Source organism: Meriones unguiculatus, chromosome 14 (genome assembly GCF_030254825.1).
Source record: "Meriones unguiculatus strain TT.TT164.6M chromosome 14, Bangor_MerUng_6.1, whole genome shotgun sequence".
Lineage (NCBI taxonomy): Eukaryota > Metazoa > Chordata > Mammalia > Rodentia > Muridae > Meriones > Meriones unguiculatus.
The window spans coordinates 7,357,152-7,382,906 of NC_083361.1; the positions used below are offsets into that span (position 1 = coordinate 7,357,152).

A 25,755-nucleotide genomic window follows, 5' to 3' on the forward strand; every position below is an offset into this window, starting at 1 on the left:
CAATAAATATTTGGAGTAATATGGCTACTGTACTCCATGCTTAGGAACTAGTAGAGTGCCCTATGCACATGTGTTCCAGATGCTTTGAGCAGTGGGCAAGCTCCACCTTCCTGGGAGGTGGCCAGGCTCAGGGTACAGACACTCACACAACAGACCATGGTGAGAATGAGCATTCAACACTGCTTAAATTACTCACGTCTCACAACTGTAGAGAGAGGATAACAGATAATTTACCTCTGGAAAAGTGTTTTTTCTTCTAATCCATACAACCCCAAATTTTCCACCTTCTCAGCAGCTGCCTTATTACTGGGATCCTTAAAATATTCATTCATTTCCACATTGAGAGTTGCATAAAGATCCATTTGTTTATCAATTATACGACCAAAGTAATTGGTTGCATTTGAAATGTAAAAAGGTATTATCTGAAATAAATGCAATGAACAACTGTGGAAGACAACTGAAATACAATCTGCACAAGTGTCATCTGCAGAAGTCAGCAAATGTGCTAACAACCTAAGGTATGCACAGAAGGACAGAAGAATAAACGAGGAAGCAGGCCAAACACTGAACCAAAACAAGAAAAATACTACAGTCTCCATTTAATTGAACAGAGGATTTTTAGAGAAAATTCTATCATTCAAAAGCTTCACTTTAGGGCCAGAAGGATGGCTCAGCTGGTAGAGGTACTTGCACCCAGCCCTGAAGACCTGAGCTGGATCTTCCAATCCCAGACCCCACAAAGTGGAAGGAGAGAACGACCTTTGATCTGACCTGTACTTGTACACACATATGCATACACACAGTAAGTAAATTAAAACCTTGATTTTGGTTATGTGTTCCTTTGTTCACTTTTGTAATTTATTTTTAAATTCATTACAACTTATTTACTGTTTCCCAGCTGTGGTGACCCTCCCTCATCCCCTCCCAATTCCACCCTTTCTCCCTCTTCTCCTGCCATGCCCTTCCTTAGTCCACTGATAGGGAAGGTCTTCCTCCCCTTCCATCTGATACTAGCCTATCAGGTCTCATCAGGAGTGTCTGCACTGTCTTCCTCTGTGGCCTGGTAAGGCTGCTCCCCCTTCAGGGGGAGGTTATCAAAGAGCCAGCCCATGAGTTCATGTCAGAGACAGACCCTGTTCCCCTTACTAGGGAGCCCATTTGGAGACTGAGCTGCCATGGGCTACATCTGTGCAGGGGTTCTAGGTTATCACCATAAATGGTCCTTGGTTAGAGTGTCAGTCTCAGAAAAGACCCCTGGACCCAGGTATTTTGGTTCTGTTGCTCTCCTTGTGGAGGTCTTGTCCCCTCCAGTTCTTTCTATCTCCCTTTTCTTTCATAAGATTCCCTTCACTCTGCCCAAAGTTTGGCTATGAGTCTCAGCATCTGCTTCGATACCCTGCTGAGTAGTGTCTTTCAGAGGCCCTCTGTGGTAGACTCCTGTCCTGTTTCCTCCCTCTTCCAATGTCTATCCCATTTGCCTTTCTGAATGAGGATTGATCATCTTACCCAGAGTCCTCCTTCTTGCTTAGCTTCTTTAGGTGTACAGATTTTAGTATGTTTATCCTGTATTATATGTCTGATATCCACTTAAAAGTGAGTATATACCATGTGTGTCTTTCTGCTTCTGAGATGCCTCACTCAGGATGATCTTTTCTAGTTCCCACCATTTGCCTGCAAATTTCAGGATTTCCTTGTTTTAATTGCTGAGTAGTATTCCACTGTGTAAATGTACAATTTCTGTATCCATTCCTCAGCTGAGGGACATCTGGGTTGTTTCCAGATTCTGGCTATTACGAACAAAGCTGCTATGAACATGGTTGAGCAAATGTCCTTGTTGTATCCTTGAGCGTATTTTGGATATATGCCTATGAGTGGTATAGCTGGATCTTGAGGAAGCTCTATTCCTAATTGTCTGAGAAAGCACCAAATTGATTTCCAGAATATACAAGTTCACATTCCCACCAGCAGTGGAGGAGGGTTCCCCTTTCTCCACATCCTCTCCAGCATGTGTTGTCACTTGAGTTTTTCATCTTGGCCATTTTGGAGGGTGTAAAGTGAAATCTCAGGGTTGTTTTGATTTGCATTTCCCTGATGACTTAAGGACACTGACAATTTCTTTTAAGTGTTTCTCTGCCATTCGATATTCCTCTATTGAGAAATCTGTTTAGCTCTGTACCGCATTTTTAAATTGGATTACTTGATTTGTTGCTTTTTAACTTCTTGAGTTCTTTATATATTCTAGATATTAGCCCTCTGTCAGACATACGGTTAGTGAAGATCCTTTCCCAGTCTGTAGGCTGTCGTTTTGTTCTGACAGTGTGTTTTGCTTTACAGAAGCTTTTCAGCTTCATGAGATCCCATTTACTGATTGTTGCTCTTAGAGCCTGTGCTGTTGGTGTTCTGTTCAGGAAGTTGTCACCTGTGCCAATGAGTTCAAGGCTCTTCCCCACTTTTTCTTCTAACAGGTTTAGTGTTTCTGGTTTTATGTTGAGATCTTTGATCCACTTGGACTTTGGTTTTGTGCAGGGTGGTTTGAGACAGGGTTTCTATGTGTAGCCTTGGCTGTCCCGGACTTGCTTTATTGTAGACCAGGCTATCTTCAAACTCACAGACATCTGCCTACCTCTGCCTCCAAAGTACTGGGATTGCAGGCATGTACCACTACTGCCTGGCTCCTCTGTTTACTTTTTAACTGAAATCATTATACATTTCTTTAAAAAGGTCTGTATGTATTTTACAATTTTTGTACAGGTATATATAATATGTTGAACATATTAACTCACACACATCCCAATCCCCACCCACCCCTTTTTTGCCCCTCCTCTCTCCTGTTTATCTCCTTTGTTCTCCTAGACAATTTCACTTCTATTTTCATTTAACATACACATCCATGTTTTATATGACTCTATAAAATCAATGGGGAAAATATATATGATATTTGTATTTCTGAGACTGGCTTAATTCACTTATTATGATTATCTCCCAGTACATCCACTTTTCTACAAAACAGAATTTCTTTCTTCTTTCTGGCTAAAAAACATCCCATAACTAAGACTGTTGATGACAATTTCCCATGGCAGCCTGCATGAAACCTCCTGGCACTATGAAAGCTGGCCAGCAAGGGAGTTCCACGCTAGCCAGAGTTCACAGCGAGACATCATCTAGTAAGACCATAATCTAAAAGGTTATTTTACATGAATAAACTAAAGTGTAGTGGGGTTATTCAGCACTACATGGTAGCAATGTTTAAGAGGCTCTAGAATCACACCTCAGCACTGTCCTCTAAAAAAAAATAAATAAATAACATAATGTGAATTAGGAAAACTTTAAAATGAGTTTAAAAACTAGAAATTAGAGAAAAAAAATGACAAGAATAAAACTGCACTGGATTGGAATGATGACCCCTCAAAAATGTCTGTATAATACCCTAAATTTTAAGACTGGGACACCAAGATGTTCAGTGGGTAATAGCACCTGCCCTACAAGCCCAAAGGCCCAAGTTTGAGCCCAAAATCTATGTTAAAAAGGCATAAGTGGTGTTCACATACAGTAAGATGGGAGATGGGAATAGGAAAACTGTTACTTGGAAGCTAGCCTGAAGTCGACAAAGCAGAAACAAGAGTGCCTGCCTCAGCAATGTGTCCTCTGACTTCTATATGCACATTTTGATTTTTATTCTGTTTGTCATACGCATACACACATGTACAAACACACACACATTAACATACAGCAACATTAAAAAATTTAAAGGGCATTCTAACACCCAATGTCACAATAAGCATGACCTTCTTTGAAAAAAGGGTCTCTGCAAATATAATTATCACCACAAGGACACACGCAATTTTACTCTACATAAGGAGTCCTTAAATGGTAGGCTATCTAAAGCACAGATAGCCATTTAATAGGTAGAACGTCTGAATACAACAGAAGTTCTATAAGGAAATAGTTTTAGACAAATGGGTAGGCCTTCTCCCCAGTAACAAGTACTTTTCTTTCTTTTTTTTTTTTTAAATAAGAGAAAAGAGGGAAGAGACGCCTACTTGAATATAGAAGCAGCAACTTGAAGAAGCAGGCTAAGAGACATGCAACTCCAAATCAAGACATATCAAGTCGCAAGGTTCCCGGGGCAGAAGAGGCTGGGAGGAGGCAGCAGGGGTTGGGAGAGACAGGAAAGACAAGGATTAGACTGTCCTGTGCACACTGGCATACTGCCCATACTTGGGCATACATTGTGAGAAAGCAGCTGCTGTTACGAGTCGCCAGCTCTGGCTGCTGAAGCAACCCTAAAAAGCTAACTCAACACACAGTGCTTCATTTTTCCTGCTGCTTTAAAAACAGCATTTGTTTTCTCTTGAGTGCAGCCACTGACAGATCCACCATGCTCCAGCAGAGGGCCACATTCAAGGATGTGTGGGCAGCACAACTGGACTTTATAGTTCTGCTTTTCCAACACAAAGCTGGGTAGGCAAGAAGCTGATCTGAGGGGAGGTGGAGGAGGGGCATAACTATGATCAAAACACGTTGTATAAAACTCTCAAAAAATACTAATAAAAAATTAAAACAAAGTCTTTATGAAAATTACTGTTAACCAGTAGACAAAATATGCAGGCAGAACGTACCCTAATGTGTCCAAACACTGGCAGAATTTTGTTGGATAATTTCCTTGGGGTGTCCATTTCTGGATTAACGTGGTGCCGGTCAGGGCAGATCCTTTTGTCTCTGGGGAAAAAAAAAAAAAAGACTAGATTTTAAAACAAGAAGAAAATAAGTTAACACGAAATGTTAAGACATTTCCAAGAAATAGACCTGCAGGTACACTCAAGTTTTATTTCAAACATTTAAATGCTAAGTTGCTTAAGACTGAAGAGGACACCAACAGTGCACATGTAAGAATAACTCCACTATTTAATCAACACTGGATGAACTAGGAGTTCTTTATTATTCCTTAACACATTCTTATTTTTTTAATTTTGTATTTTTATTTCATTTGTACGGATGTTTTGCTTGCATATATGTCTGTGCACCACATGAATGCCTGGTGCCCACAAAGGCCAGAAGAGGGCATCAGATCTCCTGAAACTGGAGTAACAGATGGTTGTGAGCAGTTGTTGGGTTAATGAGAATCCAACAGAGGTCCTCTGGAGAGCAGCCAATGCTCTTCTTAACTGCTGGGCCATCTCTCCAGCCCCTCAGGACACAGCACCATAATCTGCAAGAAAGGCCAACTGACCTCTAAGGCAAGAGCCCCTCCTTAACCATGTCACACAGAGGAGCACACACACAGTTCCTAGAAAGACATGGATGAGAACATTGAGAACTGCACCATATGTAACAGCCCAACTGCAAACTGCCACAGGCCCATAAACTAAAAGTGGATACACACATGGCAATGTAGTCACAGAACAAAATACAAAGCCACAAAATACAGATAAACTGAAACAAACCATGTCTTAGCTAGGGTTTCGTTGCTGTGAAGAGATACCATGACCATGGCCACTCCTATTAAGAAAACAATTTCTTTGAGGCTGGCTTACAGTTTCAGAGGTTCAGCCCATTATCACCATGCAGGAAGCATGACAGCCTGTAGGCAGACTTGGTGCTGGAGGAGCTGAGAGCTCTACACCTTGATCCACAGGCAGCAGCAAAAGATTGTGCCACTGGGCGTTGGTGTCAGCATATATGAGAACTCAAAGCCCACCTCCACAATGACACCTAGTCCCACAAGGCCACACCTCCTAATAGTACCACTTCCTATGAGCCTATGGTATCTAATTACATTCAAAGGACCACAAGCCCTCTCTTCTCTAAGTTGTTTTCAATCAGAATGTTTTATAATACAACAGAAAAGCAAACTAATACAACACTCATTAATAAATTAACATTAAAAATGGGGTAAACACACAGAGCATAGAAATAAATATTCAGTAAGGAAAAAAAATCCTGTCATTTGTAGCAAAAGGAGGAAATAATGAAAACAATTCAGCTACAGAAAAACAAGCACTTTGTTCTCTTATAAGTGAAAACTTAAAAGTCAAGTGGATCAGAAAGCAAAAGTGTGATTGCTAGCAATTGTGAAGGGTATGTGGAAGGTTAGTAGAATAAGGTAGGTTAGAGTTGGCTGGTGTACCCTATATACATGTATGGAAATATCACACTGAATTCTATTAATATGTGTCACCTAAAAAAAAAAAAAGCAGAGCTTGCCAGTACAAACAGCTATGGGAAGGTAGTCATTTCTGGAGGACCATGTGGGAACCTCTGAGTGCTCCTTTTGTATTGACACAGGGACATAAGGGTGATATCTTCATGAAGGACCAAGTTTGTTACCTATGAACTTCAATGTACATTACTACTCAATTTTAAAAAGTACTGACTTACTTGCAAAAGCCAAATGCCTTCAGATATGGACAAAGAGGTCTTCTGGCCTTCTTGTCTTCTTTGGCTTCTAGGACCCCTGCAGTAAACTCATAGAGCTCTGATGGGATTTTGGCATCTGCTCGCTCCAAGTATCGCAGGACACCAACCGCATGGCTTGCATTTCTCTCAGTCAGCAGCAAGACAGATTTAGTTTTCTTATCTCCCTGCTCTGCAGGAGAACCCTTAAAATTGGGAGTGAATAAAAGATGCAGATCATCCATAACAATCTGATCTTACTCAATGAAGCTGTGTAGGCTCTGAATTTGCCAGTAACACACACATACAAGAAATAGAATAAAAATTGATCAAACCTGTTCAGTTAAATTCTGAAAATGATCAGACATGCAATACAGGCGTCCACCAAACACTTTTGGTGAGGAGGGAAAGCTGAAGTGAACTACACACGTGGCGTCGGTGATGGCCAGGAGTGGTATGCAGTCGTCTGTTAGGGCTGAGGAAAATGTCCACAAGGTCTCATGAATGGTGTTTCTGTATGAACTCAGATCAGCAGGCCCAGCACCCACACAGTACCACGTTTCTGTACTACATTTTACTTCCTTTTTTTACGTGCAGAGGATGGACCCCAGGCCATATGCACGCTGGGCAAAAGCTCGACCACTGAGCCACACCCACAGCCCTGCGCCACACTTTCAATATGCAAATATGCAAATACCATCTTTCTCTTTTTGTCCCCCAAAGTGCTACAGCCTACTGACAAAATTCCAGGTCAGTGTTCTTTTAGCTCAAAAAATATTCCTTCCTCTATTAATCAGCCTGCCCATAGAGTTTTCACTTGCTCTGTGCATTTTGACCTTTATATTTCTGTTATTAACCTTAGTATTGTTACAGGTGTGTGCATGAATGGATGGACTGACAGGCGGACAGATGCAGACTAACAGACTTTCTACACAGGTGAACCCAAACTGGGACTCCAAGGGGAACCCTGCCTGCTCAGCTGAGAGCCCTAGATCTACCTTGTAGGGAGGTGGTTAATTTTCACCTGAAATGAAGATTACTAATGAATTCTGAAATCGTAACAACAGTGTGAAGTCTGAAGGTGAGGTATATGAATGAAGACATGTCCCCTTTTAGTGTAGCCATGTCTAATATAAATATACATTAAAATACTCACTTAATACAATGTGAGAGCCAGAACTTAGCTTCTTCTTCCACTGTTCTAAAATGCTTTTTAAGTTAAAAGCCATTTCTTTATGCATTTTCAAGCAAAATATTGAATTGCTTTCTACTACCTGAAAATGAAATCAGAGACATGAGCATTAGGTCCATGGAAGTTCAGTCAGTGGTTCTACTGGTAACTACCAGTGTCAACTCTAAATTACCAGCAAGGGTGTAAATGAGAATGAGGCCATCAACTTAAGACAAATGCACCCCCATGATTCTTAGGTTTGGTCTAAAGATCTGCTTTCAATGAAACACTATTTGCAAAGCTACTCCCCTTTCTTTTAAATAGCACGTTCATGTGTGTGCGCGCACACGTGTATGCTTAAACCAATTATGTGTGCTACTGTAAGGCCTTTCAAGCTGTATGCTGTAGCGTCTTGGTGCTAATTTTTTTTTTAAGAACGAATGCTTACAGAATTAGATTGGTAGAATGAATCCTAAGGCAGTTTCTCTGGCTCTTCTGTCTACAGTGCACTCTATGTGACATTACCTTATCCCACCTTCTCGGTTTTCTTGAGAGCACAGATGCTGGCGTTTTTTCACACTTCACATGACACAGCCACACAGCACTGCTCCTCCTCCGTACCAGGTCCCTGTTTTCAGCGCTTCCCGGCCCAGCCCTCCGCCAGAGCCTGGTGTCACACCGTGAGACTGCACTGCCCTCCCCCTCTCAGTCCATCTCTGCCCAGCAGATGCAGCGATGGCTCCCACCCATGGAGAGAATGACCTGGCATGAGGACAGGCTTACCTTGCATACAATTTCTGTCTCCGCTACAGAGCAGGTGAAGATCAAGGTCTTCTGGGCCTGACTTGGAACAAAGTCAAGAATCTGGAGTAAAGTGGAGGTTTTCTCACACTCCAGACAAAGATGCACTACCTGCCGATGAACACAGAACCAGCTGGTTTCTGAGAGGTCAAAGCATTCCACCTACACTTCTCCCAGAGAGATTGTAACAGAAAGAACGCATAGGAACCTAACATAAATCTAACTCACACTTACACTTTTGTGATGAAACCACAGTTATCAGTCTAACAGGCAGCATGAACAAGTCACTTGCTTGTGCTCCCAGCCCCTCGCCATCACCTGCTGGACATTGCCATAGAGGGCGGCCTCCTCAAGGGCGGTGATCACGATGCACGGGTCCTTCATGAACTCCCTGACCAGGTGGTCCACGTGCCTGTTCCAGTGAACACCCACTGCTACAATCTGGTGTGGTGCAGACTCCCGCTCTTCCACTTCAACGTTTTTTTTAAAGTTATCTAATATGGCAAACATCTGAAAAATGAGCAACCTTTGTTTCAAATAGAGTAAAGGATTGGCTAGTACATAAAATTTGAGGGCTGTCCATTTGAAGTCTTTAGTGTGGTTAAAGCCTTTCCAAAGATAAGGAAAAAACAAAGGGTTTCAGAAGAAGAAAATGCATGATAAACAAACAGTGTAAAATTCACAGGGACAGAATTAAACCACAAACAGCATCTTGTTATATGTTTTTAACAAGGGATTAACGTGCTTATATTAAAGACTTCAAAACTCAATTACAGAATGATGACACCATCAACTAAAAACAACCAACACAGAAGAATAGATATAATGATCAATTTGCATTAATTTTCAACCAAACTAGCCAAGGAAATAGGAACCCACTGTTTACAAGTTGGCAAAGAAAACATAAGCCAGGCCCAGGCTCCACATGGCAGGCAAGCAGCACGCATGGTGTGATGGCATGCTGACAACACAACACAGACTGCCCACTGCTTCAGAAAAGCAATGGTACAAGGCTGCTCATATAAGAAGCCAGCTTGGTCATATGCACTATGATTCAAAGAAGCCCACACAGCAGTAAGAAAGCCTGAACTTGACCTGAGGGCCACCATCACTCTCAAACATCGTTCTTGGTCAGCTTGCCACACTACTTCTAATAAATGTGTCAAAGGGGGTGTAGCTCAGCAGGAAACCAATTCTCTAGCATGCATGAGCACAGGTTTCAAGGAAGTTGTCATACTTGGGTACAATAACAATCTTGTTGGCACAGTGTTAACTATAAAGTTTAAGTTTTAAATTAGCACTAATTAGCTTTTGCTATTAACTGTATGTTTCAATAAAAAGTCATTTATAAAGAAGGAAATGTCACAAAATAGACTATCTCTGAGAATAAGACTAGTGATAGTGAATCTTTTTTTCATGTGCTCCTCTATTTCTTAATTCTCTTCTAAAAATGTTCCTTCTATAATTAGATAGTCATGAATTATTTAACAAATCTCCTTAAGAATTTCTTTTCAAGTAAAAGTTCACCATTAGAAAGGACATTTCAGCTAAATGTTTTCTCTTCTAAATTATAGATATTACCCAATTGATTTGTCAACTGGATATTCCGTGATTACCTGACCAGGGAAACACTGACGTAGTTTAGAAACACACATGCTCTCGTAATGGGGAGCACCAATACCCAGTGCGTCCACACTCACCTGCTCATTAGCTTCGAAGAACAGTACTTGCACTTCATCCAGAACTAGGTGGCAGAGTCTAAGAAATAATAGGCTTCGGTATGTGAGAAGCCTCACAAGGCTGTGTGGAGTCGTGACAATCACATCGCCTACATTAAAACAAACAAACAAAAAAAAAAACAGTGAACATCTTTTAGGTTTTCTACAGGTTTCTCCAGTACTTCCTTCACCATGATTCCACTTCCTTCTCAGCAGCCATTTCTCTACTAAGTGAGCAAAGCAAGCCCCTGTCCACCCTGTCTGAGCTGTAGTCTCTGACCACACCCAGCTGCCAGAGGCTCTGCTTGCCTGAACGGCAGATTTCCTCAGCCCTGTGCTCAGCCTCTGATAGTGAATAGTCAGTAGCATATGACAACTGAACAAAATCATGCACTTTTCTCAAAGACATGCATCAAGACTAAGCCTTCACCACTGACACCCGCTAGTAACTAGGAAGTCAAGTTAGAGCCAGTGGCCAGCAACTGAGGACCCAGGCTGCCTACGAAAGCTCACTGTCTTCCGTAAAGAAAACCAAACAGCTTGGAAAGATGCTTACACCCCCTTGGAAGCTTCATATTTTTGGCTTCATCTTTGTGAAGTCCAATTGTTAATAACACAGGATGAAGAGGCCTGGAGGACATGCTATAGTCTCCCAATAACTCAAAAATAAACTGGGCCTTTTTCCACCCAGGACACACGATGACTGCAAGAGGCTGCAAAGACAAACAGATTCAAATAATTGTGGACAGTTGTTAGGAATTAAACATACCATATGTGAACTATCCAGAGCATTCCCTGGCATAGAGTAGTCTTTAGCTATCATCATGATACAGAGGAGAAAAGTGAGCATTTTCATGAGTGGGTTTGGCAACACTGAACTAGTTCTTCTTAAGCCGAACTAAAGCACTCCCTCAGTCATTTAAACCTTAACACACTCGTGACGTCAGTCCTCAGGGCTAAACAGCTAATACATCAGCAAGAAACTAAGAACCCAGAAGTCTGGCTCCATTTCCTACTCCTAAGCACTAGGGTGAATGAATGCCTTGAAAGAGCCATTGACTCTTCCTTAGGAGACTGCCTTTTAAACTCAGCTCTTCGTCAGCCCAGACTCTCCAGGTGACCTGCCTGTTAACATTTCATGGGCATATGCTTCCTACTGTGAAGAGCCTGGTGTCCTTCCTCTAGAAAGGTCCAGACAAGTGCCAACTTCTCCACAGGCCTGAAAGCAAGCTGCCTGTGGAGGCAAGGAGAAAGCAGGGGAAACACAAGAGTAAGGGCTGGATGTCACTTTCTTCCCATCTCAGCACAAAATGGCACTTCCATCGTCAGTGGGGCTTAGCTGCCTAGCTTAATTCAGGGTATAAATACACTCAATGAAGTCAATACATAACCAGTGCAATTTCCAGAGAAATTCTACTGCATGGTAGGATAGGAAAACAACCCAACAACCCCAAACCCAGTATCCTTCTAGACTCTGAGCATGCTTCCTTGCCGCACTTGCTTTATGGTGCCTGGTGGGACCTTCTGTTAGATAGCCAAAACCCAGCAAGGCACTACCCACCACCAGTTTGTCCTTATGTCCCATTTCCTCTATCTTTTTTATCCATGGCAAAAGCATATTAACAGCGTGGGGTACAATGAAGCAAAAATGTGGGAAGAGACAACAGAAACTGAACTTCTAATCACTCACCACTGGTCAGGTAAGCCAACCGCTTTCCACGAACTCAATGTTCTCATGTGAGACAGTAGAAAGACACGGTCTGACCATCTTATCCAGGTGGTGTGGATTAAGGTTACATCATTTTACAAACTCTATACTCAACTTTAAAAGCCATGGCTCTTCTGCCCAGCTAGAGGCCACAGGTAAGCATCACAGTTAAGGATCACCAAGGACTCAGTGACACTAAGACAGCAAAGGCTACTTTCAAGTGGCCCAGGTTTGTCTTTTTCAAACACGGTCCTAACGCATATCCAAGGCTGACATCAAATTCATCAGGTAGCCCAGGATGGCCCCAAACATGTGATACTACTGCCTCAGTGCCGCAAGTACTGTGCCACCAAGCCAGGCTGATAGCCTGGCTTCCAGTCCAGCAGTTTGAGAAAAACTGAGTAAAATAACCTCAGCTTTAGGATAAAAAGTGTGTCACTTGAAAATAAACATTTAATCCATTTCAAAATTATCTCCAACTTACTCCATTTCTACTTGGTAATGACTTGTAGCAGCCCCCCATTTGCAAAACCGTGAGCAGTGGTGGCAGGTACAACAAAGGGTCATTTCCACAGTGAGAAATGACTACCACATCACAGCCACGGGCAATAGGAGGCCAAGAGTAAGATGCAGTGTGGCTGGGTCCCGGGAACTTATTTTTTTGAAGAGCCTATGGAGAAAATGGTGGGGGAAGAGAGAGATAAATGACAAAGAAAACACCCCATTTCACAGCTCCATTCACCTCACTCTCAGCACCAGGGCACCAAACTTTTTTTCTTCACATGTATGGGTGTTTTGGTTGCATGTATTGCTTATGTACCACATTCATGCAGTGCTCCTAGAGGCCAGAAGAGGGCACACAATTGTTGGAAAGACAATTCTGAGCCACCACCTTGCTGGTGCTGAGAACAAACCGGGTCTTCTGCAAGAGCATCAAGTGCTCTTAACTATGGAGCCATCTTTCCAGCCCCAAACTCTTGATCCTCTTGCCACAGATTCCCAGGAGCTGGGATTACAGACACATGCCACCTCACCTACCTTAACATCTTTAAAAAGCACATTTTACTGGCATATAATTCTTTTCAACTATTACTAAAACTTGAATATTTCAGAAGTCTGCAACCAAATAATACACACTTTCAAAGGGCATTGAATTCTCTGTACTACCCCCTTCCCCAAAGCCCAGCGCTTCCAGCTGAGCTGAAGGGGAATTTGACAGCTTGCTCCTTTGCCTGCATCTCATGTGATCTTCATTCTTGACACTCTTGTGAGGAAGGCAGAGACTTCAGTGGTTTCTGCACATGGGGAAGAGGAAGTACATTTTCTTTAGAGTTTACAAACCTGGAAATATCTTTCTACACACATAGCTCACTGAGAAAACAAGTATAGACCTGTTTGTAGAGCTAGAACGACTGAATGTTCAAGTCCAAGGTCATTTTGAAACCTGCTCTGTGGTGGGATCACTTCTTCCATTGAGGCTTTCACGACCTCGGTACCTGAGCTCAGATGGGTCACAGCCATGTGCTTAATGAAAGTCTTTTCACTTGTACCAGTCAGGGACTGACTGCCAACATGTGGATTCATGTCATTTAAGTCCACAAATGTCTCCTCAGAGAACCTCTTATCCTTTTTCTTTTTTTTAGAAATCCAATTTTTTGGACTTCAAGTTAAACCCTAAACTTTATTCTACTTTCATCTTTGTTCTTTCAGTTCACTTGCATTTCATACTTCAAATATACTGTTTAGAAAAATGCTTTTATTTCTATTTTCTGAATGTTTTTCCTTCAACTTTGTATTCTGAGAGGGTTTCATGTAACTCAAGCTGTGATTTTGATCTTCCTGCCTCTATCTCCCAAGTACTGAGATTATACTATGAGCTACCTCAGTCCTCTCTTTAAAATCCAGGTCCTTTTCTCCTTGTACAGCTAGCCATGAAGCCATAGGGAACAGATCCAGTAGCTCAGCTCTTCTGTTAGCTCCCATAAACTACTTCTCTGGATGGAGCAGGATGGAACCTCAGCTGAACCAGATACACTTCTCTTTGGCTTCTCCCCCAACCTCATTTTCCTATACCTCTTTCAGGAACGAACCAGCTTTCCAGAATGCTTAATATGTTCAAGACACATTGATTCTCGACATGAATTGTGCTTGTTTACAACAATGCCAACAGCATGCTGAATGGTTTGCTTCTGGTTTGCTGTGGTAGCATTTATGAGTGTTCCTTTTGAACAATAGCCCTTTCCCTTGACCCTTCTGGTAGATCTGCACAGACATAACCAAAGGAACAGCTGCATGTTTCCTAGAGGGCCTGAAGACCATGCCATCAGTGAGCATCAGCTTCATGTTCCCTAGAAGCCTTGGGGCACATCCAGCAAGCATGTGTTCCTGCTCTCCTTTTCTGTTCATCACTATGGTCAATTATGGCAAGATCCTTTGTCCAGCTGAAAGGACGTGTCCACACCCCAAAAGCAGAAATACAACAGAAACCGTTGTTGCCGTTAAATCAATGCAGGATCTTCTTGTGTCTCTGGGGTAGTTTTCTTTTTTATAGCGTCACTATGCGGCCCATGCTGACGCCAAAGTTCTGCGCTCAAAGAACCCTTGTGTCTCGGCTTCCCATGTCCCTGGGACTGCAGGCCCGCACAGCACACAGTGATGCACACTTTCTACCAGTCTCTTCTCCCTGCACAAAACTTGATTTGGTTACTCCTGTTTTGGGGGAAAGATAATCTTCAATGTGTCTATGATCACCAGTTTGTTCATACTGAAAAGCCACTGAAACCCAAGAAGCAGCTCAGAGGGTGAGGCAAATCTTGTCATCATGAACTGTAACACTGAAGAAAAACAGGTAGCAAGCTGGCATTTTGACTAGGACAGTTTTGAATATTATCATAAATTGCTCTCTAGAACATGGCTCTAGTGGGGCCCCACCCCCACTTAGAACAATACAAACTGGTAGGACACAATCTAGGACAATTTCTAGAATCAGAAAACAGAAAACAAAAACAAACAAGCTTTTAATCCCAGCACTTAGGAGGCAGAGGCAGAGGCAGATCTCTGTGAGGTCAAGGCCAGCCTGGCCTACAGAGTGAGTTCCAGGACACCCAGGACTACACAGAGAAACTGTCTCAAAAAACCAAAAAACAAAACAAAAACCAAAAAGATAAAGAAGAAAACTTACTTTAGAAAAGGACTGACAGTTGCACAATGGGCTTTTCTACAAAAGAATGAATCTTCTGGGAAGTTAATCTGGACTTACAAACACATGAGAAATAAATCACAAAGATTCCAAGAGAATTTCAGAAGCAAGAAGTATGCAGTGCAGCCTTAGAACTGTTTATTTAAAATCCTCCTATGGGACTGGGGTATGGTTCAGTGATAAATGCATGCCTAGGATGCATGAAGCCCTGGATTCCATCCCCACTGCTCTTAGAGCAGAACAGACAAAGCAAAACAAAGTAACCCTTCTGTTGGAAAAAGCTGGCATCTCCTCAGGAGTCTGGCTTTAAGAACACGTTCACCTTCTTCAGGTCTGCCGACAGAGGTGATTTATCCACGGTCAGGCAGGGCTCGATCCTGTTCCGGAGCACCACACCAGGCTGTAGTGCACCCAGTTTCACCTTCTGCAACTAACCAACACAGACATTAGACAAGCACAGCCAGGTCTCCCTTGAGTGGACAATAGAGTATTCAGGGCTTTACCAAGACGAAAACACAACATTGCCATGTAAAAACCTAGGGATGCGTGCTTCCTGGAAAACACATAAACCACCCAAATTAAAGATCATTTGTTCCCCAAATAAAACACAGCCACTAAAGCAGTGGCTTTCTAGACTCTACTAAAGCCATGTCTTGGGAAGATGCCCCATCTCAGAGAGAAAGAAGGCCTCATAACACTACCAGTTTCTCTTGTCTGACCTGTTTTTATGGTTTGTAATACCTGGTGCAGGTCAGAGATCTCATCAGCTCTCAAAGGATCAGGATTTAGAAACTGCAGTAATCTGTAAAGCAGTTAAAAGGCCAATTTGAAGAAGGAAGTGGTTACATTTCCCCACTGAAATCCTTTTTAACTTTTCCCTGTGGAGGGAGATACAGTGGCCATCCACCCCAGGGCACATCTGGGCAAACACTGTGCTCTGTCTTGCTGGCCTCACTAGGATTCAAGGACCACGGAGGTCACACCTGTTTCCTGTTTCCCACTCAAAACCTGGGCTGGCATCTGGGCCGCCACACCTGCCACCAATGTCCTGTAGGGTACAGTATCTAAAAGGGGGCTCAGCTAAAGTCAGAACCACTGGTCTAATCATTAGCTTTATTTTATAGTCAGAAAATACCAGATGAGAACTTAAACTCAACTACTAAAGAAAAGAAGTAATTTGAAAGAGCTCTTCTTTCTACCCAGAGTCACTGACTCATGGGTAAGGACTGGTGAGAGCAGCAGAGAAGTCACACCATTTTCTGAAGTAGGAAGTCAGGGTGAAGCATGGTGGTCACACAGTGAACCGCAGTATTTCCTTTCCTGTCTACAGATTTTGAAAAAATAATTAATTCTGTTGTTGTTACGACAGAGTTTCTGTCTGTCTGTCCTAGAACTGTCTGCCCTGGCACACTCTCTGTAGACCAACTCCAAGAGCTCCACCTGCCTCTGTCTCCAGAGTGCTGGGATTAAAGATGTATAATACCCCAGACAGGAAAAACCCAGACGACCAATTAGTGCCAGCCAGAGGGTAAGGAAATGGAGAGTGACTTTGATATGGTGGGAAGGGACAAAAATGGTAAGAAACTAGATTGCTGGTAATAGTTACATGAGTATAAATATTACCCTGAACCACTAAACCCTGCACTTTAAGATGGTAAATTTTATGATGTATAAATACTATGTTTGAAAAGTGCTACAGGGAACCACTACCCACAAAACTAAGTGGAATTTCATCTCACATAAATCCAAGGCTAGCTGATGAAGTTGGCAAGAGGCTGTAACTATGCTTTAGGTCCAACACAAGGTACCTGGTATTTCCAGAGGCCCTCAGAGGAACAGACTGGGGGCCTAATACAACACCTACACCCCTAAAGAAATCTGTCTGTTGTGTTGCTGTTACTCACAGACTGAAACCCTCATCTTGGAGGAAAGTTAGTTAAGACATAATAGGAGAAAGTTGAAACAATAGGATGAAATCTCCAGGACACATTTTTACAAGCGGATGAAACCAAAAGCATTCTCTGGGAAGGTAAAACATTCCATCTTTCATGGACACTCAGGAAATTCAGAAAGTAAACAACTCAAAGGCTCCAGGAATCCCCTCCCCAAGTATATCTAAGTTGCAAGGATTATCGAGAAACACCCTCAGACCAGCAAAGCTGCCTGGAAGAAGCAGAGAGCAGCTGAGCTACCTGAAAAGGACACTGGACCTGCTGACGCCTGCAGGTTTTGCAGCGTACTCCAGGCTTCCAGGTTTTGTGAACTGTTAGCAATGCTGGGGTGGGCTTTTCGTGATTTGGCTGTCTTGAGTCATTACTGCTCCTGCAACGAACTCACTAGTTTGTGCAGCTGGGATCTGGTGGCATCTGCACTTCTGTCTGCTGTTGGCTTCCTAGCGGGGCTAAGCAGCCTTTTGCTCATGTCTCCCAGGAACAGTGAGTGCCACACAACACTGCTGTGTGGTTGGTTACGGCTTCTACACGGGACTTCAGGTCCTGTGTGGCCTCTTCTGAAAGCGTTTGTTGCCCAAGCCACTGCTGATGTAAGCCAGCGACTCTCACTCTGTCAGGATTTTCACTGCCTGCCAGCACTTCCTGGACACACATGGTTCAAAGCTCTGCTGAACAAGTCATGGGGAATAAGCCAGCAAGCAGCACCCCTCCATGGTCTGTACATCAGCGCCTGCTTCCAGGATCCTGCCCTGTTTTGTGTTCCTGCCCTGTATCCTTTGGTGTGGAACAGCAATGGGAAGAGTAAACAGAATAAAGCTTTTCCTGCCTAACATGCTTTTTGGTCATGGTGTTTTGTCAAAGCAATAAAAGCTCTAAGACACTTATAATAGCAAATCCATCAAGCATTAGGCAGGAGAGCTTCTCTGGGAGGGGCTATTGATCATTAGCTCCACAGTGAGCCCCACACCAGGCTTCAATGCACTTGACTCAACACTGAGGGACCTCTGCTAGCAGAGGCCATACAGGGAATGGGGTGGCTCTGGAAGGTGGCTCAGCAGACTGACAGTAGTAAAGAACAGCAAGACAACATGGACACAAACTATTTTAAGTTGTCAGCCTGGAAACTACAGAGCAGCCAGTCAACTCGGAGTCTAGGAAGCATGGGTACTGAACACTTCTATGAATTAAACAAACATCAAAAGAAGTTCCTCTGCTGTTAAGAGAGCACGAGGTAGCCCCATTTAACATCAGAAAACTGGGAAGGAAAGCAAGAATCACCCACGAAAACCAATGGCCATAAGATGCATAAAACTCACCTAATACCATTAAAAGCGGTCTACCTCACTGAAAGAATCAGGATGAAAACAACCCTTACACTAGACTCAAGATTTAACCTGACCCCATCCCGACATAGCTTAAAAACCTCCAGGGGACTTTCCGGATATTTGCTGTTTTATGGGAACAGACATTTGAGGTCAACAACAATAAATGGAATTTCTTCCTACTTAGCATATTATGTGAATATTTCAATAAACAAGTCAAGTCAGGGAAGAAATAAACCACCCAACAAACAAACAAACAAACAAACAAACAAACCTTACTTTACACAGCCGTTCTTCTCATCACAGTCTTTTTTTTCAGTTAACCGTAGTGGCTTCTCATTTGGCTTCTGGGTAAACCCACTAGAAACCAAAACACATGAAAAGATTATTCACACATTAAGACAGCCTCTGCTATAGATTGCTCACTAGAACCTAGATGATAATAAGACCCTGCTGTTGAGGAAGCCACATGCCTCCATCACAAGACACAGAGAAATTGTTAGGGGTCTGGGCCTGCCCTTGTCCATGTGCCTTGTCTACCCACCCCATGAGGCTTTCTGACAGCTGGAAGCCTCAAGAAGAGGAGTAGCTGCTAAAGAAATAAGAACAGAAACAAACCAACAAAAGCCAAGCAGTGTGAAATCCCCAGTGGAACAACGAAGCATCCTGAGAGCAGCAGGTGGCCTACAGACTGCTGTAATAACCAGGAGTGAACAGCAATTTCCTTACTAGTTTCCCTCCTTCTGCAAAGGCAGAGAGGCCTGGGTACCTGATTGTGAGCTCAGCCCTAGCCTTCCCTCCACCAGGCCTAACATCTCTTTCCTGGTGCTCCTATTTTTCATCTTCCCATATCCAGCCAATCAGGACCCAGATGGCAGTTATATAAATTCAGTGCTAGGGCTTCGAAGCAGAGCTGATGTGGGAGCTTGCAGAGAAAGAGAAGACACCAGGGCATAGCCCCAGGGGCTCTGGTTTCTTAGGAGTAAGAAGCTGGAAGACTTAGAGCCAATAACCAGCTGGTTTCATCATCGGTCTGTCTTCAAGACTTGTCAGGGCTCATCTGAGTAAGGCTTCAACCCTGAGCTCACTCAGCCAGCTCCCAGCCCTAGGGACACATTCCTGCCTCAGCCTCTAGTACTCATCTGCTGGGCTATGGACAGAAATTCTTCCTGAAGCTGCTTTCAGCTTCCAAGACCCACTGCTTCAGATTTCAGCCACTCCAACTTCCAGACCTGCAGCTTTAGAGGTTCATGGCTTTAAGACCTGCTGTTCCAGAGACCTGCTGGAGACAGAAGACTGGTCCTCCTGCTACTCCTGACCCACAGGCCTGCTCTGCCAAGGGACAGCTCTCAACTGGCATGTCAAGGCTCTCTGGGAGCCTCAGAGTTTTAGTTAGTTGCCTCGCCCTAAGTGCAATGGCACTCAGCTAGCATCTGCTGCTCCTGAGAGTTCATATCTGCTTCATTTAAATCTGTCAGGGCACTCTGTTTTACACTGTTTTATCCTGTTTAAGGCAGTTAGTCTTGAATCCACAAGGTACCCGTTTGTATCCCTTGCAGTCTTCCTTTTCCACCCTGGGAGGAATAGTGGACAGAGCAGCTCTCAGCGACTGCTTCAGAACGAGGCCGAGGCTGTGCTGGAAACAAAGATAACTATTTCTGGGGACACTTAAGAAGTGCCAGCAAGAAAGCACCTACTCTACCTAGACCCCTTCCTACGAGAGCAAGGGCCAAGCACTAACGATGGGGTCTTGCCTGGCGCTGGCCACACGGCTTCTCTGCTGCTGGATCTGGGTTAGCTCTACAATTAAAAATTGATGGGAGAACCGAAGCAGCAAGGTAGGGTAAGTAACAACCTAGAAACAAACAAAATTCCAGACATTTCCTCTTTTCCCTTCCTCTATCCCATTACCAGCCTTCAGTCCACCGTACTGCCAGCTAATCAGTTTATATAAGATTTTTCCCCCCTTTTAAGTAGTGTATTTTGAGCCAAAATTTCTCAGACCAACTTTTATTTTTGGGGGGGAGGGGAGGTATGGTATTCCAGTCTGTCATCAACCTTTTACATGATTACTGTAACGTGGCCTTCTGTATTTACGGTCTCTGCAGCTGTGCATTCAACCAACCACAGACTGGAAATATTTGGCAAAAACAAACTGCTGTATTAAACATTTACATTTCATTCCTTGACATTATTCCCTAAACAATATACTATAATAACTACGTGTATAGTATTTACATTGTATTAGGTATTAGGAGTCATTTAGAGGTTACTTAAAAATACATGAGAATATGCATAGATTATATGTAAATATCACACATTTTTATTTGGATCTGAGTACACACAGCTGGATAGCCTCAGTAGTCTCAAACCTATGGAACTAAGCCCCCCAAACTCCCACCCTAATATGAAGGCTATTTATGTAAGACTGTGTTACACTGTCCTAGGGCTCTAGTGTGCTAAACTGAATCTTCATATCATACCTTGTTGCTGGAATATCTGGATCAGCATATATGGTTATGCCTCTTTTTGTTGGCCAGTACACTGAAGATTCAACACACTGTAAGAATGGAAGAAAGGAGGGGGAAGAAGGAAAGGGAGAAAAGGAGAATGAGGAAGAAATGAGAGGGTTATATACACTTTTTTTAAGATTTGTATTTTTTGGAACCAAAATATAGTGATAATTATTTTCATCAACAATTATTCCAGAAAGTTTTCATGCACACAGATGGGGGGGAGAGTCAAAGTTAGTTATACTGTCACTATAATCGTTAGATTAAAACATCAAACAACAGGCAATTGGCATTTCACATGAGTGTTTAAAATGTCTACAATCACTTTTACATGTCTTTGTCAAAAGAACTCTAAGGCACATTAGAATTGAAGTTAATTATCTGAACGCTCCCCAAGTCCAGACAGGACCACATCTATCTTTAGTGAGCTTAAGAACACTTTTATAGATAGGATTCTACTCACCGGAAACAAAAGCTCAACAAGGTGGAGCCGGCAATCTTGCTCCATTAAGACAAACACACAAACTACACTGTTCATGGATAAGACTACTTTGAAGCACACATTTTGCTGGTAACAGGATATCAATGTCATGTGAGCTTTACATTCATCAGGCATTTAAACATACAACCTTATCCATGTGCTTTACAGGGAGGCTCTGCTGTTTCTTCTCAAACATCATTTTAGGCGAGTCTCCCAAGGAATCCTTACAGTTTACAGCTTTATCTGCAAAATAAAGATAGTAATAAAAAGCTATTGAAAACTATATAAAATAGGACAAAAATAATACAAACAAGTACTGTTATAAAGTTTCAACACATAAATTACCGTCAAACAGATTTTATATTAAACTTGTAGGGATTAAACTTAAAAATCTTGCTTTGGGAATAACAAAATGGCTCATCAGGTAAAGGCACTTGCATAAAGGCACTAGCTGCCAAGCCTGGTGACCCGAGATTGATCCCCAGTCCTACATGCAGAAGGAGAAAACTGACTGTTGTAGGTTGTTCTCTGACCTCCACAGGCATTCTACAGTATATATATGCCCACTCATATGTATATGTACATGCTAGATCAATGCAATTTTTAAAAATCTTGCTTCAATCACTTTTTAAAAGGGTAGTAGAAATTCATATACCAACTTAAAAAGAATAAAACAATTTTCCCAACTTGGCAGACTGTACTTTCCAAAGGAGGCTACTTATGTCTCCAACATATATGCTTCTCCTACAATGTACACAGGCCCCCACCCCCACCCAAAAAAAGAAAAGAAAAAAAGCCAAGGCTCTAATCTGAGCTCAGATTTCCAAACCAGCTATTTAGGAATCGCTAAAAAGTGCTGCCTGTGATCTGGCAACCCTGGAGATTGCAGAAGCAAAGCAGCCAGATAGTCGCAGATAGACAACAGACCCTATAGTTTCAAACACAGCTGCCTAAGGAAAACAGCTAACTTCCTATTCTTACCCTAACAATACCCCTTCCCTTTTCCCTACCTGCAGCTACAGAGGTCCCAGCTTGAAGCCTATAATCCACCGGGCAGACACCACCTCTCAGGTTATTGAAGCTGCTTCAGCTGCTGAGGTTATCTAAACTCTTGCCCTTTATTTCTTCCTATAAACTTAATCCTAATGCAGTGTAACTGACTCTCACCAAGAAAAAGGATCTAGGATCTAGCTGGGTGTGGTGGCACATACCTTTAATCTGGATCTCTGTGAGTTAGAGGCCTGCCTGGTCTACAGAGTGAGTTCCAGGATAGCCAGGGCTGTTACACAGAGAAACCTTGCTGGGGGGTGGGGGGAGACACAGCATCTATATTCTTACCCCCACAAACTATAACAGGAAATTCCAAAGTGGAAAAGCAAACAGAAGAAAAAAACTGTTTAAACGGATATATCCAAGAACTATGAAACAACTTCAAAATGTTTGCATCAGTCTGAGTAAGTTGCTTAAACAACAGAAATTAATTTTCTTATAGTCTGGAGGCTGCAAATCCAAGATCAAAGCGTTGGCCAATGTGGTTTCAGGAGTGCTATCTTCCTGGTGTACAGCTAGCCATCATCTTACTAAGTCCATGGTACTGGGGAGAAAGTCAGTTCTGGTTCTCTATGGGGCTGTCCTTATGCCATCCCTGAGCTAATCTCTCATAAAGACCCTGTATGCAAACAGCCACACTGAGGGGCAGGTCTGTAGCATACAGTCCTGAGAACACAGAATACAGCCTACAGCATGTGTTTGAAAAGAAAGGGGTTAGAGAGATGGTTCCGTGATTAAGAGCACTGGCTGCTCTCCTAGAAGACCCTGGTTCAATTCCCAGAACCCACATGCAGTTCACAACTGTCTGTAATGCCAGTTTCAGGGCTCTGACACCTCACACAGACATACATGCAGGCAAAACACCCATGCATATGAGATAAAATTAAACAAGCTAAAAAAAAAAAAAGGAGTAACAAAATTGCTAAGGCTCTAACTTAGGGGGCAGAGGAAGGGAGATCAAGAGATAAGCAGGGAAAGAGAAAGAGAGAAATGAAAGCAGGGCCATGACTACTAACCCATGGACATTGAGAGACTAATAAAGGATACTCCATTTGTGTTTATGAGCATATCAAGAAATTTAGAGATAGTGGAATGAACACCTCCATGTTCAAAACTAGATCATCTAGAGCAATGGTTCTCAACCTTCCTTAGGCTGCAACCTTTTAATACAGTTCTTCAAGTTGTAGTGATTAAGAGCACTGTCAACCATAAAATTATTTTGTTGCTACTTCATAGCTGTAATTTTTGCTACTGTTATGAATTGTAATGTATATATCTAATATACATACAGTATATTTGATACACTGTGACCCCTGTGAAAGGGTTATTCAACTCCCAAAGGGGATCCACTGATCTAGATGAAACAAATTCCTTTAAAGATAGACGTTTCCAAACAAAACTAGATAACAAGAATACCTAAGTTTTGAAGAAATGGAATTAATGAGGTTCCCAAAAAGGGTTCTAAATTGAGATGGGTTCACTGATGAAGTCTACTGAACATATAGGGAAGAAATGGTATCAATCCCACAAGCCCTTTCGGAAGACAGAAGCAAGAAAACACTTCCTACTTCATCCTACAAGACCCTCACTATCCTTATGCCCAAACCAGAAAAAACATTTCAAGAGAATGAAGGGCCACTATGTCTTATGAACATAGATGCAAAATTTTCTTTAAAAGCAATGACAAATCAAATCAAACACTAAAGAATAAGAAAATAAGCCATACACTAGAAGAAAATGACTGCAGAAGATACATCTGATAAAGGACTATCATCCAAAGTAGATAAAGAACACTTAACCCCATATAAAAACAACAAAGAACTACTTTTGAAAATGACAAAAATGGGCTGAGGTTTAATAAAGCTCAGTGACCACGCAGGTGTGAGGCCCGAGGTTCACTCTCCAGTGCTTCCACAGAGTGTGATTTTGTGCTGGCTATAAAAGAAATCAAACTGGCAGGACTCACCCAGTACTGCAGCAGGTGGTCCTAGGTTGCTGACAACGTCCTTACACCATGTATGCCGGAGAGACTGTGCCAGAAAATCTAAGCCCTGTGAATCTGAAAGAACATACTACATTTCAAAACTAAACCATGAAATGAACTCAAGTCCTTATTATTTACTTCTTATGCTCTTGCTTATGCTGTAAAGTTATAGGAGACCTAGCAAGGAACAGAAGTATGGGATACTAAAATTTAAAAACAGAAAGGAACATTTAAAATCATAGCAATGGTCCACACTAAGTATCATTTGTAATAAACAGCTCTCCACATGTCTGAACATGCTATCTGAACTTCTGAAAATGTGGTCCAATGTTAATAGGAAGTCTAGAATTTCCTGGTCTCAGGCCCCTGTGAAGTAAACTTCAGTTATTAAGCACAGAGTCTAAGTCTGTCTACAAGTAGGAAGGAGCTTAGACAGAACTTAGTTTGCTAGGATGAAGCAACATGTGATACTCACTTTCCACTCCGTGACAGTCTTTCCCTTGCAAAAGCATTGGCCACAGAGTGAGTGATGGGCTGAGCTTACTTGAGCAGGGCACCGAACTGAGACTGAGCTTGGGTTTCTCCAAAGTATTGAGGTTTTTATTACCCATGGGTGACACATAATAAGCAAAGTTCTTTGCAACAAGATCATCATTAACACAAACCTATAAAATGTTAAACATTTTAAGTTACCATTCAGATGGATGTAGTCAATGTACACAAAGTCAATATTCCAAACTCAGCCCCAATTACTAAAAAACTTTTATGAAGCATAATTTGACAGCAACAATACTTGGTTCCTGCTATGTAAGCAACAAATTAAATTATTTTCATGAACCCCTTTATGAGAAAATAGCAATAAGCTTCATGAAGTACAAGATGTACCTTGGAGGAAGAGGGAACTAACTCCATCTGGTCAGGGTCAGATTTGACAGTAGGCCACTAACAATAAAAGGGGAAAATGAAAAACCACACCTTTCATCTCAGCACTTGGGAGACAGAGGCAGGAGGATCTCAGTTCTAGGCCAGCCTGGTCTACAGAGTGAGTCCTAGGACAGCCAGGGCTACACAGAGATACCATCCGAAAAGTGAAAAAGAAAACAAACCAAGCCAACTATAAAAATGCTTCAAACCAGGCATGATATCAGTGCCTGGAATCCCAGTACCTGGGAGGCAGAGAAAGTGATCCCCAGAGCCTGCTGATCATATAGTCTAGTTAGTGAGTTTCAGGCCACTGAGAAAGAAATTGTGTCTTAAACCAGGTGAAAAGCATTCCTGAAGAACCCAAGGTTGTCCTCTGGCCTCCACATGCATCAATGCACACAACATACACACACACAAAGACACACACAGACATTCATAAAAATTACAAGAAAGAACTATCCAAAGTTAGGCAAAGTATGAATCCTCTTATCAAGAAAGCATGTGAAAGCATCTCCAGTGAGTCAACAAGTGGATATTTC

The 25,755-nt window shown here is 42.4% G+C and overlaps 1 protein-coding gene across 1 annotated transcript in view; it reads right to left on the reverse strand.

The window, feature by feature from the left end:
- Window positions 1-25,755, reverse strand: part of Tdrd12 (tudor domain containing 12) — a 63,379-nt gene that overhangs the window by 14,251 nt on the left and 23,373 nt on the right. Inside the window, exons 7-22 of the mRNA XM_060366722.1 lie at window positions 24,768-24,957; window positions 21,407-21,501; window positions 20,748-20,824; window positions 18,544-18,624; window positions 15,732-15,792; window positions 15,313-15,420; window positions 12,276-12,461; window positions 10,640-10,796; window positions 10,066-10,193; window positions 8,684-8,875; window positions 8,348-8,476; window positions 7,550-7,667; window positions 6,729-6,868; window positions 6,379-6,599; window positions 4,620-4,719; window positions 235-422 (exon numbers count right to left, since the gene is read on the reverse strand). Of these exons, the coding sequence (XP_060222705.1) occupies window positions 235-422; window positions 4,620-4,719; window positions 6,379-6,599; window positions 6,729-6,868; window positions 7,550-7,667; window positions 8,348-8,476; window positions 8,684-8,875; window positions 10,066-10,193; window positions 10,640-10,796; window positions 12,276-12,461; window positions 15,313-15,420; window positions 15,732-15,792; window positions 18,544-18,624; window positions 20,748-20,824; window positions 21,407-21,501; window positions 24,768-24,957 (2,171 nt within the window). The remainder of the gene's footprint in view (window positions 1-234; window positions 423-4,619; window positions 4,720-6,378; window positions 6,600-6,728; window positions 6,869-7,549; window positions 7,668-8,347; window positions 8,477-8,683; window positions 8,876-10,065; window positions 10,194-10,639; window positions 10,797-12,275; window positions 12,462-15,312; window positions 15,421-15,731; window positions 15,793-18,543; window positions 18,625-20,747; window positions 20,825-21,406; window positions 21,502-24,767; window positions 24,958-25,755) is intronic.